Here is a 13,802-nt window from a genome sequence, read left to right as displayed (position 1 = left end):
GCAAACGGAACTACCTGTTAGGGGGGAAAAAACCCCCAAAAAAACTGAAATTTTCAGAATCCGTATGATTTGTGCGATACGGCCATATACGTAAGATTCACCACAAAATCCGTATGAACGATGGCTAAACCGTATGAGTTGACAGGTATGGGTTTGTGTACGCAAACTGTGCGGACACAATGGTAGGTAACATTCAGTGCTTCGGGGATAACATCGAACCGGATGAGTTATTCAACTCAAATGGTTGGAGGAAAACCAATGTAAAGCTTCGTTTATGTTTAGTCCAGTAACTCAAACAACTAATGTATTGAATAATTGATTTGACGACAAATGACTCAGAGCATTCATGAAGTAAGACAAGTAGATTTGAAGTTTTACTATATTATTCCTCAAAATTTATTCATATGAGTAAAATGGTAAACGGGCTTTCACTTCTAACGCGCTTCTCTATATCTGAGGTACTCAAAACACGTTAACACCGTCTTTTCATTCACCTACACATGTAGCATCAGTAGCAACATGGGAGCGGGGGTCACATTTTGACAAAACGAACAAAATCAGAGAAAAAAAAATCTCCAAGATAGTCGTATTTCAGAAAATTTGGTAAAATATTGAAAATCTGGAAATAAATTGCTTAGTCTGGGGGGGGGGGGACAGTAACTGGAAAATGACAAAATCTAAAAAATCTGAATGTGAAATCAAATATAAGAAGAAATAAACAATCGGAGTATTGGGGAAAAAAATCTCAGATTAGAAAATTCTGCGCGTGGAAAAAATACCCATAAAAATTGTAAAGCAGAAAATAAAACATCCAACAAATGGGGGGGGGGGATGAGGTGGGAATTAGACAATTATTTACTCAAAATAAATGGAAGAACGTATATGGGGAAATTGGAAAACAAGGTAAAATATGGAAAAAAATTATCTGATTACAGCGCCACTTGTTGCACAACCTAAAAATCAACGAAAGCGTTTGCACTTTCTTCTTTTATTTGAGTACATTCAGGGAGCCCGAAGAGCGACACACCCTGCGAGGGGCTCGCGGCTGTCTGAAGTGTGAGACTTCCAATCAATCCCCCTTCTGGCTGCGGACTCAAAATCCTGGACGCCCCATCCCCGCTTCTCTCAGCCACTCTCAATGCTCACTTGGCAATTAAGGTCATGTGAGGTCTTGAGCTGAGAGTAAAAAAAAAAAAAAAAAAAAGTCAGACCAGCACAGGCTGTTTGAACCGGTCGGAAGCCAGAAGAAAGCATAATAACTACAATGTTGCACTCAGCTGATCACAGACGTCCCCCAAAGCTAACTCGTTTACACAATATCTTCTTTATTCTCTTATCTTTGAAAGATGGCGACCCTGCATCAGGATCATACCATTTTTCAACTGAACTGCAATAAGAATGAACATTTTTGTTTGTTTGTCCATATGCTAGGCTACTTCCTGTTTTGGGGAGAAATTGCGTGTTTGGGATCGGACAAATTCTTCGTTCAGTATTTCTGATGGGAAAGCAAAACAAACTTGACATCACAAAAAAGAAAAATGACAAAAACTTTTTTTTAAAAATGGTGAATCCCCAGATTTGTTGTCCATATGCTAATTAGTGCCAGGCTACTTCCTGTTTTGTGGAGCTATCGCGGAACTTGGAACTGGCAAACTTTACTCTGGTGCAGAATTGGATGATCTGTTTGACTAAGAATGTCGTTGATTTTAGCAGAGGTTGGCCAGCCTCCTGAGATGTTTAAGGCAACAAAATACTTTTTGTCATACTATGACTAGACCATTATTTTAATGGGGGTTATGCTAATTAGCACCAATAGTGGAACAAAAACGTGAAGAATCGCATAATCGTGGAAATTACTGCATTTTCCATTTTATTCCAAAAAAACTCAAAAGAAGCTGCGATCTCAAATCTAAATTTTGTGAAAAATGATTTATTTTCAAGGCTATATCACCCGACAGTGTATGGCTACTTCCTTTATTTCTCATTTCAAAATCGAAATTGTATTCCAAAATTTTGATGATCTATGATGCCATGCTTGACATGCGAGGTTCTGAAAGTGGTCGTCATGGTATTTCCGAGCGATGGCGTCCAATCAAAACGCACCTGGTAGGCCGCACTCATGCACATTAGACGGACGCTTCAGGGATTAACGGCTTCTGTGACGATTTAACGGCTGACGTCCATTGCGGGCATTCTGACACTCGCATGTTCCGACTAACTCATTTCATTTTCAATTAACTCTTGCCCGTTTAATTAATTTTAACTGTGCTACTTCTCCCGTAAGTCTGCTTCTTTTTTTTTTTTTTTTTAAAACACCCTCGTATTTTTTCCCTTCCCTTCAAACTTTCTTTATTTGCCCTCTTCCTCTGTTGCCACGGTAACGCGGTCTTGCTCATTCTCCCGCTGGTACACCCCCACTTTCCCCTCTCTTCTCCTCCAGTGGCCCGTTGCTATAGAAACACAGTTATTTAAAAAAAAAAGACGAAATTATCTTTTTTTTTTTTTTTTAAACCAATGCTCCCCCCCCCCCCCCTCCCTCTCCACAACCCTCCCGCTTCCTCAATCACCCACATTAAAGATCACTAAGTTACCTGGTATGTGCTCTTTATCCCACCAGATGTTAGCCTGGGGTTGTTTGTCGTTCGCATTGCGCTTCACACACAGGTGTCATGTAAATGTCCCTCTAAGGAGGGAAAATCAGTTGCGCTTTCAAAACTCTTTTGCCCCTTTTGGGGCACCGTACCTTCATTCACCGCACCTGATATTGCCAAGGTAACATGAAAGAACCCTGTGTATTGATGAACTGATGCCAAACCATGTCCCTTTAAGATATTTTGCAACATCATCAATGACCAACATGAGGTCTAACCCACCCCTGCGCAGTTGCGAAAGTAGAGCTATATTGTATGGTTACGTTTTCTACTGCAAGGATATATGCCAATTTTTAAACTCTGGCCCAATCTTACGATCTTCCTTTCATGACCTTATCGGGATACGTCGTATCGTTAAGTGTCAAGGAACAGTATCGATTAACAGGTGTGAGTAAAAAAACGATATCGCAACACATTCATGTCATAAATCTTTATCGTGATTAGATTGTATTGCTAAGTGTCAATTAGCATGGATATATTGCAATATTGATATGTTGTGCCAACCCCTACCACAGTTACTGTTTTGTCATTCTGGCCATATATACCATGAAGTATCAAGGTACGGTATTTATAGTCGGGATGGGGGAAAAACATCATCGCAAAGTGTTGATTGAATGAGTCTTATATTGTGATAGATTCTATTGTTCTGTTTTTATTTTATTTTTGCAAGGATATGTTGCCATTTCGAATTTTTGTAATCCTATCGTTACTCAATGCATCATAATCACTGAGGATAATGGTACGGTAACAGACTGAGATTTATAGTATCATAGGTGTGATATTGTAAGACGGTATATTGTATCATAAAGTATCAAGCTACCTTATTAATATTAAGAGTGGGATAAAATATATTTCGTGTGAGGTATCGTACCATTAAGTGTCAAGGTACCGTGACAAATGTTGACATCGTGATCTATTGCATTGATAAAAATCATGTTATGATACCGTATCATGTCACAACATCAATAATATCGGCATATCATTAGCTTTAGTTGGTTTTTTTAACTCCCCAAAACAAAAAAAAACAAAAAAACTAATTCAACAACCCCAGAAAAGTTCTGTTGCTACGATTCAACCTTTGAATGACCTGGATGACTAAATTCGTTGCAAGCACATTGGTATTTTTCATTGCCATTGTGATACTAAGTTAATTATGCTCTTAGGCTAAGGATAAGCTATATTTCGAGTTGCTGTCTTCAAAGACTAAAGACCAAGTCGGACCATGGTGTGCTGATTGATTTGGATTGGCCCGTCAGTCGTGACATCAAATCAATCAGCCTTTTACCACATGAAAAACATCTCCAGATTGAAGGGTTTCCAGAATCAATATTTGCCAAATCAAATTTTGCGCTGTGGCTCTCTTTTAGTCATTTTAGTCAAATACTCGTTGCTTTTACATGTCTTCAGTTTGTCTGTTTTTAAAGGTCTGAACATTCTTTTGTGAAGCACATTGAATTATCTTGTGCATGTAATGGGCAATATACAAAGTCAAGATGCCTTGACTTGCCTATCCAGGGATTATCGTGAAGTCATAAGGCACAGTCTGGGTACTGGACATTCTTTCATACTACCAGTGGTCTTTTATACATTTATGACATTTTCTTGACAAGTGTCGTGCATTATATTAATATCATCGAAATCTGCGTCTCCTATCATTTTGAGTTGAAAGCCAATCATTTTGCTTTGATCGTTTGAGAATCCGGGGGTTCAAAGTTCTCCTGAAACTTTTTAAGAGCGCAGCTTTTATCCGTGGGCACGTCACGCTCGACTTTTAAGCATTTTAATTTCACGTCATCGAAATGAGCATATCATCACATTTCAACAAGTTCCACTGAATTGACGTTTAGGCGGCAAAGTTGTTCATATAGAACGGGTGCTGGCTAATCTCAAGTCGCGCTATCGTCTCGGCCGCAATTCAACATTTTAGCACCTTGCAGTCACTCTGCAATGCGTTTCCCTTATCTGTAATTGAACCGGCTGCTGTTAAGCCACCCCGCCTTTCATTCTCGCACGAGCGCCGTCTTCTTTTTTTTGGAAGGAAGAATCTCGCTTTCTTGTGCGTCCCCCGCTTGTAAACGGCAATGGATGATGACGATGATAATGATTAGACAGGATGAGAGGCAGGAATGGTCGCCACCCACGCTGCCGCCGGCTTGCGTTTCAATTCACGCATATCAGGAGGTTAGTTGCACACGTGACGTCATTCTCGCCATTTCAGATACAATAGATGACGGATGTCCAAAAGTCACCGTGCCTTGAAACTTAATGAGATCGTTATTTTGTTTTTTCCACCAAGTATTGATACCGTACGTCACGATAGATATTTTTGTTGATATTTTGTGGCCGAGTTACGATACTGCACGGCGGAAACGCTACTGCGATACTGCATTGATCTCTCCTGGCGATACTGTGCCGAACCGATAAATCACAGTATCTCCCAATCTCTCCCCCTGGCTTCGACACCGTGACAAGTAATGACAACGCTTTGGGTGACATCTGTCAATCAATCGAGTGGCACGGTGGGCGACTAGTTAGCACAGTCGGGCGAATGGTTTGCATGTCGGTCTCACAGTGCAGAGGTGCAGTGTTCGATTGTGGCTCCGGCTTTTCTGTGTGGAGTTTGCATGTTCTCCCTGTGGCTGTGTGGGTTTTCTGCGGGTACTCCGGCTTCCTCCCACATTCCAAAAACATGCATGGTAAATTAATTGTTCACTTTAAATCGTCCGTAGGTGTGATTGTGAGCGTGGATGGTTGTCCGTCTCTATGTGCCCTGTGATTGGCTGGCAACCGGTTCAGGGTGTCCCCCGCCTACTGCCCGAAGACGGCCGGGATAAACTCCAGCGACCCTTTTTGAGCGGATTGGAAAATGGATGGATGGATTATAATCGCATACGCCCACTCACACGCACAGACAAAAGTGTGTGATTGTGATCTTTTGCGGAAGGATGCGATTGATTGACCCACGTGCTGATGGTTGTTATTTGTCAAGCTGGATTTTCACGTGGGCGGTCCATTTAGACGGTCCAAATGAACATCAGGAGAAGCATTTGAAAATGAGAGCGAGGGAGTACTTTCAAGAGTCTTTTTTTTTTTGTTGCCATTATTCTTCACATCCATTTTGATGCTCTTAAAAAAAAAAATTTAAAAAAAGAAAAAGGAAAAGAAAATGGCAGGGTGATTCCGGCTGTTTAGAGCTTCGAGTCCATCTCTGATATGAAGGGAAAAATACTTTGAAATTGCTCTGAGGAGGACAGAAGGAGAATTGAGTCTCGGGTGTGAATTTAACAACCTGTTATAGCGGAACACCTTGACACAAAGTTGATTTGCCACCCACATTACCGGTCAGACACTACTTGACCTCCAGAAGCGGAGAAGTAACAGGCTGACTTTTAGTTTTGACTTTCAAAACAGCAACGTGGAAAAAAAAAAAAACACAGTTCTGATAGGCAGGGGATAAGGGCCAAGAATTTCCTAGCGTTGTGGATCTGGTAATAGCTCCGTTGGTGGAAAATTGAAGCGGGGACTCAGTACCCGATTCTGTCCATTGTTGTGTTTGTTTAGATGGAACAGCACCACACACAAAAATGGGAAATGTCAACTTCCAGAGACAGTAAAACTCTGTTGCACATTTGATACGACCTCCGTAGGGGCAAATTCAGGCTCAACTTCAATCCTTACAGCGAAAATGGCAGCCAATATATCTTGAGTGACTTCAATGGGCAGTGGAGTGGGTAAGAGACACTTTTGACCCCCCCCAGAGTGGGAGACGTTTGTCTCAGCTATAAAACTTCACAGCCCTCCGATTGCAGATTCTGAAACGACCGATGAAGACGTGCGATGTAAGTCTCACAATGACACAGACACCAACTTTTACAGAATGCTTTAAAGAGGCTTCTGTTACATCTCCGTTACAACCGCTGAAGCCAGCGAATGAAAGCCTCGACTCATCTCCATCTCATCTTGTGCGAGTATCTTTCGCCATCGATTTACAGTGTGAAAGGGGTCCGTCATGTCCCGAAATGCAACATTTCTTAGTTCAGGCCACATCGTGTGAAGACGACAGCGGCGTCTCCAAGCTGTCGGAGCACATCAGCGTCTGCGGATCACCAAGATGACAGCTGCGGTGGTGGGTGCGGACCCAGGTGGCGCAGCAGGTACACTCATGCACACACGACACACACACACACACAAACTTTTTAAACCGTAAATCCAGTGCTCTGATTTGGATAAACTGTCAAAAGGTCATCTCGCTTCCATTGCTCCATTCGCACTCGCGTACACACACACACACAGACACACGTTTTCACTAAAGACTCACGTGTGTGTGATGGTTAGTTGCAACATCTAGACATCATCTTGCTAACACCTCTCCATTCAACACAAAGCACACGCACCTGTTTTCGCCATGGCTCCGGTGTGCCAGATTCAACTGTTGTGTGGCGCTATCATCTCTCCATTGGCCAAAAAGGGCACTTGAAAGCAAAGTGGATGCACCCCAAAGGACATCCAAACTACTTTAAAGCGGTCATGTGGCCTTTATGAACAAAAAGCTTGACGATGTAAACGTCATGCCCTCGGGCTTCTTTCGCCATCAATCAACCAAGGTGCGATCAATCAATTGCCAATCAGCGCTCATCAGCAACAACAAAAGAAACAAAGCAGAAGATGCTCATTGAATTTGACGGGGTGCGCTTGCTCACCTGGCAGCAAAGTGACGAGCAAAGTTAGGATCCACAAAGGCTGCTCCATGATGCTTTCAGCCGCGCGCGTGCACGTCGTCGCTCCACGCCGCCGCCGCCTCCGGGCGCGCCTCCGTCAACTCCCGCCGGATTGCAGTCATCAGAGAGGCCAAGCGAGACTAATTGATTGTGATTAATATTTACAATTCAAGACAAGAGAAGATGAAATCCTCTTCTTGATCGTCCGCGTGCACTTTGAAATGTTGCGTTCACGTGCGTCCGTTCCTCGCAGCGCTCTGCTGGCGTTTGAGCGGCGCACGAGCTTGCTCGAGCTCTCCCCCCCTCCGACACCGTGTCTTCCTCAGCAGGCCCCCTCCTTCCACGCGCCATCATCACCCCCCTATGCTCATCATCTTCATCATCACAAACCACCCCAGGCCCCAAGGTTCCTTCCCGCTTTGCGAAGCGCCGTTTTGGACGCTAAGAACACAAAGAGCACTCTCCAGTGGCCGTTCGGGAAAACTGCGCTTCAGAGATTCACTTTTGACAGACAGTACTCGGGGATTAAAATACAAACATACATACATACGAAGTACACGTACAAAAAGAAATCGAAATGGCATGTAAAAAAACAAAACAAAAAAAATAGTCATTTGAAAAACCGAAACAAAAAAAGTTAAACAGGTGGATTTTTAAAATCCATCCATTTTCTGATCTGCTTTTCCTCACAAGGGTCGCAGGGCGTGTTGGAGCCTATCCTAGCTACCTTCGGACAGTAGGCGGGGCTACATCTTGAACTGGTTGTCAGCCAATCGCAGAATTCTTAAAACAAGATACACAATTAAAATGATCTATATGTAATCAAGATATATATTTTTAAATTTAAATAAAGTATGTACTGTCATTCAAATGTTTTAATTGCAATCATTTGGATCATTAATTTTATTACTCGTCAAAAGACCAATTAACCACAATTTAGTCATATTATTATTAACGATGGCAATTACATGAAAAAGAGAGAGCCTTTTAGCATGTCACTGTTGACAAACTCATTTTTGTCACGTGTTACAGCAAGACTGATTTAAACAAAAAGGATACAAAACATTTATATTTTCAACGTTTTATGGTCAATCGAGCACGTTGGAGATTTCTTTGGATTGTACTTCTCTCTACTGGCCATATTGTGAACTACACCATACCATTTCGTGGCACTTTTCCAAGTGATCACCGTTCGAGTTCTTGTGACACTTTTTTGTACAAAAACAGAAAACTAACCACAAAAAAGCGCAATAAATGTATTACACATTGAAAAAAATACTGTAAAACTGGTAAGCGCCATTTTTTGTGGCATATGTAAAAGCACAATTTGAGGGTAAACAAGCACACCCCAAAAAGAATCAGGACAAAAATGAGTGAAATTAACCCAATTGCATCTTTATTGAAGTCAATAACAGAAAACTGAATTTTAGCAAACAAAAAACTAAAGGAAACAAAATTTAAAATAAGTACAATTTAAACATAGGAGCCAACCACAGCATGCGGCTTGGTGACATCATCATCATTTGTCCAATCAACATACATTTCGTGATATGAAATACTATATACACACACAAAAACCCCATCTACAGTACAACCTTCGGTTCATCTAAACATAAAAAAAATAAATCAAGCAAAACAAGAAAAAAGGATGACATAATTTAAGACAAAACAAGCCCCGACTTATTTCGGACCGACGTCCGTAGACCAGAGGAGGGTGGACATTTTGTCCCGCGCGCACTACACTACACACCACCCCACTGTTCTCATGCAAGCTACATGCTAGCACATTAGCTAAGACGAAGGACAGGACGACTGATTACAGGCAAATATAGGGCCGCTGGGTCTTTGCAGATTTTTCATTTTTATTTTTTACAAAACAACATTTTCTTTTTTTTTTTGGAGCATGACGCAGCTGATTCTTCTTGGAGTTTCAACTTGGGCATGGGACGACAGTGCCCCCCTCAGGTCTGAAGACGTCAGCAACAGTGGGAAAAAAAATCAAGTGTTGTGTTCTGATAAAACTGCTACAAATCACCTCACTTTTGACTTTGTATGCCTTTGTTGTAGTGGCTAGCTTAGCATATGTTAGCACACTATCTAGGCTAGAGTGCAGTCGCTAGCTCCTTTCACGCAGATCTTTCCATAACAAAAAAAGCAGGTGAGATGAAAACAGAATGAAAGATGAAAGAGCGGTGTTTTGTTTGTTTGTCTTGTTTGTTTGTTTTTTTACATGGAACTTTCACATTGAAAACAGCAAACACATAGAAAACGCCACCTTTGACAGACGGCTGGAAAATTAGCAGTCCATGTGGATACCTTTCACACAAATGGTGGAAAAATGACAGCTGTTATGGGTTGACGGCAAATGAGTGGACTGTATTGGTGTCTTTCACACACAATCCAGAAAAAAATGGATCAACAGGCAGTTGGGAAATTATCAGTTTGTGTTGGTATCATTCATACAGAAAACAGTGAACTAAGGGGCAAACAAAAAAAAAGCTTTTGCAGGAAGTTGGGAAATAAGCATCCTGTGTCGATACATTTCACACATAAAACAGCAAATGTGAGGATTTATGCTGGGTTACGCATGAAAGCGTGAAATTTCCAATCAACTGGCTGCGCATTGATAAAGAGACAGAGACAAAGAGAACATGCTCTTCTCAAGCAGCCGTGTCAGTACCTTTCACACAGAAAAAAAGCAAAGACAGGGAGCTTTGTTGGGCTCGTGTGAAAACATGAAATTTCTGGTCAGCTGTCTATGCTTTGACACAGAGACATTACATCCACTGCATTTCCTTTCTCGCTGTTGCTACCTGTCATGCTTGTGATGGTACATCTGTTTGACTTCCAATAAGAAAACATCAAGCTTTGCTGAGTTTTATGTGAAAGCGTGAAATTTCAGGGCAAATGTGTCATTTCACCCTGAGATGCAGCATCCATTTTACCCAGGCTATACCCTTTCACAAAGTCACATTGTGACATTTCCTCCAAAGACAGGAAATTAATGGTACGTTTCAGTCATTTTCATACAGAAAACAGCAAATGCACGGCAAAATAAGCCGACTTTGATGGGCAGGGTCTTTCACAACGGAACACAGGGAAGTGGCTTTGCCTTCAACATCCCTGCAGAATTTCATTTCACACACCCTCCCGCCTCTGAAATTTTCAGCCCATGTCAATAACTTTCACACGCAGAACAGCCAAACCCCCCCCCCCCCAAAAAAAACAGAAAATCTTTTTTGACAGGCAGCGTGAAAGGGACTCACAACAAAGGTGGAGAGGGGGCTGACTGGAAAACAAAGAATCCCTGAACATTCCAGAATGAGAGAAAAACAACAATTAAAAACAACAACAACAACAACAATAAAATACAAATGCTGGGTGGTCAAAAATATTGAGACGCAAGCGTGAGGTCTGAAGAAAAGATGGACAAAAGTATTGGGATGAAGTGGAGACTGTTGGGTTTTTTGCGGGGACAAAAGTGTTGGAACATCTCCATAAACAGCAAATAAAAGAAAATATGGATTGTGTACAAAAGTATTGGAACACCGTGGAGTTTGCAGTGATACCAGCTTCTTCTCTCTCCAGGAAGACATTCTACAACATGGGGTGGGAATTTTTGCACTTGTTCTTTCATACCGTTCCAAGCACACCTGTACAGAAGCGTACAATCATCCACACCAATGTCTATAAAGTGGGGGAGGGGGGGCATCCTGCCAGGAACTCGCCACATCAATCATGTATATGGAGGATGAGGGCGGGCGGGGGAGCTGAAGGTGGATCAGGACGCAGCCGGGGCTGATTGATTAAAGAATGAAAAGAAATGGACGAGGACATTGAAGTTGTTCAACGACTTTGTGGCCGGCCGGCCGGAGCGCAGCGTTGGCACAGCGCCCGCAGCCTCTTAGCCAGATTACCTTCCCTTTCCCACATGGCGGCCACGAGCCAACGTTACTCATTTGCAGGAACCCTTCACTCGGAATGTACCACTGAGCCGATAAAGAGGGGTGCCCAAAAAAGTCCAGTCCGGGGATCGCCCTGAGATTTGAGAATATGGATTAGTTGGAGTAGTTCTGTTCTACTCTTTGGATTATTTCGAGTGGTTCTGGTTAATTTTTGCAACTAGCAAAAGGAGAGATTCTATTAATCAAATGTCAGCGCAACTTTTTTAATTTTAATTTGTCGTCATTTGGTTGGTTACATTTGCACAAGGTGTTGAAGCAAAGATTAGATTAGATTTTATCATAATCTGTTTGTACGTTGTTTTTTTTTGTTTGTTTTGTTTTTACTGTGTGGATGATTTTGTAATCTTTGTATTTCTTTCTATTGCGCATCTGAATAGTTAATATCCAAAGTTTGGACACCCCTGCTTTACTACAAGCAAATAAATGGGTAAATTTACAGTTTGGTTTATTTGGGTAAAGTGAACACTGTAAACACTTGATGCCTAAACAAACAACAAAAAAAACCCAAACAAATAAACAAAAATAGGCAACTCTCACCCGTCCTGAAAAAGTATTAAAAGTATTATGTGGGGCTACACTAAAAAGAAAAAAAATACAATTATATAATCATTGTGATAATTTTCAAAAGGAAAAAGTTGTATTTTGTTAAAAAGTCTTTGTGTTTTGTTTTCAAGTTTTTAAGATACTCATTCAAAAATAGATGCCTTATTGTGAATTTTTGCCTAAAATTTTACCTTTATTCTTTTTTTTGCTCTGAAATTGATTACTTTATTCTCAAACGATTATTACATTATTCATATGTGCTTTAAATTAAAGCATATTGCAATATTCTAAGAATAAAGTTTGTGTAAATTGGATTTGGAAAAATACTTTCATACTTAGCTTTTTAAAAAGCTCCAATTCATATGTATGATTTATTATTTTAAAAAATTCGATACATTACATTTTAACTTGAAAAGTTACCACTTAACCCATTTTGGGAGAATTTTTTTTTCGCAGGGATTTTTGAAATGATTATTTTGGTTGAAAAAAACCTTTTTATTTCAGAAAATACACATTTATTTTTCTTGAACAATATTTTTGTTTTTCAAAATTCATTTGATCTGGAAAACTTTATCCTCAGCAGATTATGACGAATTCATATTTTTTCCAGAGAAAATTTGTTTTGTTGAGAAATGTGTTTAAATTTTGCATGATCTTTTTCTTCCCGAAAGTACAACGCTTACTCGATAATATCACCTGTCACTGTATAATTATATTTTTTTGCCTTTCAGTGTGGGCCCCAACACCGCTTCATCCGCCCCAGAAATAAATAAATAAAATAAAACGTAACGAGAATGAATCCGACGCAAATCTTTGCAGTGGAAGTTAGTTGCAACGCCATTGTTGGTACTGATTAATATTATTACATTTATTTTCTATTGTTTTTTTTTCCTTTTTCAAATACTCTGCACGCATGTAATAAAAACAGGCAATAAGAGTATTCTAGGAAGTGAGATACATGAGCGAGAGGAGTGTATTTTTCTTCCTCTTTTTTCTCTATGTACAGGCGCACACATCCGACACCGGTTCCACCAAGAAAAAATAATGCATATATAAATACAGTATATATATATATATATATATATATGCAACTAGCAAAAAAAAATAAATATATATATATATATATATATATATATATATATATACACACACACACACACACACACACACACACATACCCGTACATATATACTGTATTTATACGTGTACATGTGTGTAGTGCAGGTGGAGGGGCCTCAGGTGGGGGTTGCAGGGTGGCTCGTCGCATTTTTTTTTTTTTTTTTGAAGAGGGCAGGCTGAGGATGTTCATGGAGTGGATGTGGGGCTCATGTAGGAAGTGGCTCGGGAAGGAATGTGAGTTACAATTTCGGAGCTGGTTCGAAAACGGGACGCCGGGACCGCAACGTAACAATAACGTGTTAGTTAGTCATCGTGTGTGTGTGGGTGTGGGTGTGGGTGTGTATGGGTGTGCGGGTGTGGGTGCGTGTCAGTGCAAATCTCACATCCCCCGTGTCGATGCAAACGAAGTCCTCACCCCCGGCTTTCTCGAGCAACTGAGTGTGGTGAAAACAAAATGGAAGTTTGTTCTTTCCTTCTTCTCCTTCCTTCTTTCTTCTCTTCTTGCTTCCTAGATGAAGTACTCCTTCTTGTCCTCGACTCCGGAGTTTCCACCCTCAGCGTTGATGATGGCCGTGTCGGCGTCGGGGGCGTCGTCTGAGCCTTTGGCCTCGTGGGTCAAATATGTTCCTATCGGGGGGAAAAAAAAAATGTTGAGAAAAATTAGGGCTCCACAATTCAACTAATATTAATCATGATCGTGATTCTGGCTGCCGCGATGAAATGAACCCGATCGGAGGCAAGATTTCACACTTCAAATGCAGCCTTCCTCAAAATACTTCACACAACACTCCACAATGACAATGTGG

At 41.0% G+C, this 13,802-nt stretch overlaps 2 protein-coding genes across 5 annotated transcripts in view; both read right to left on the bottom strand.

The window, feature by feature from the left end:
* Positions 1 to 7,621, bottom strand: part of kirrel1b (kirre like nephrin family adhesion molecule 1b) — a 52,492-nt gene extending 44,871 nt beyond the window's left edge. For both annotated transcript variants that reach the window (XM_086129413.1, XM_086129414.1), the window contains exon 1: positions 7,352 to 7,621. In XM_086129413.1, coding sequence (XP_085985539.1) covers positions 7,352 to 7,400 — 49 coding nt within the window. In that variant the 5' untranslated portion in view covers positions 7,401 to 7,621. The remainder of the gene's footprint in view (positions 1 to 7,351) is intronic.
* A 1,122-nt stretch (positions 7,622 to 8,743) lies between these two features.
* cadm3 (cell adhesion molecule 3) overlaps positions 8,744 to 13,802 on the bottom strand; it is an 85,676-nt gene continuing 80,617 nt past the window's right edge. For all 3 annotated transcript variants that reach the window (XM_086128736.1, XM_086128735.1, XM_086128737.1), the window contains one exon: positions 8,744 to 13,623. In XM_086128736.1, coding sequence (XP_085984862.1) covers positions 13,505 to 13,623 — 119 coding nt within the window. In that variant the 3' untranslated portion in view covers positions 8,744 to 13,504. The remainder of the gene's footprint in view (positions 13,624 to 13,802) is intronic.

Source organism: Hippocampus guttulatus, chromosome 14, assembly GCF_054856545.1.
Source record: "Hippocampus guttulatus isolate MCC_2025c chromosome 14, RoL_Hgut_1.0, whole genome shotgun sequence".
In the NCBI taxonomy this organism is placed as follows: Eukaryota; Metazoa; Chordata; class Actinopteri; order Syngnathiformes; family Syngnathidae; genus Hippocampus; species Hippocampus guttulatus.
Note: the sequence above shows the minus strand (reverse complement) of the source record. Positions and strands in the feature narration are given on the sequence as shown.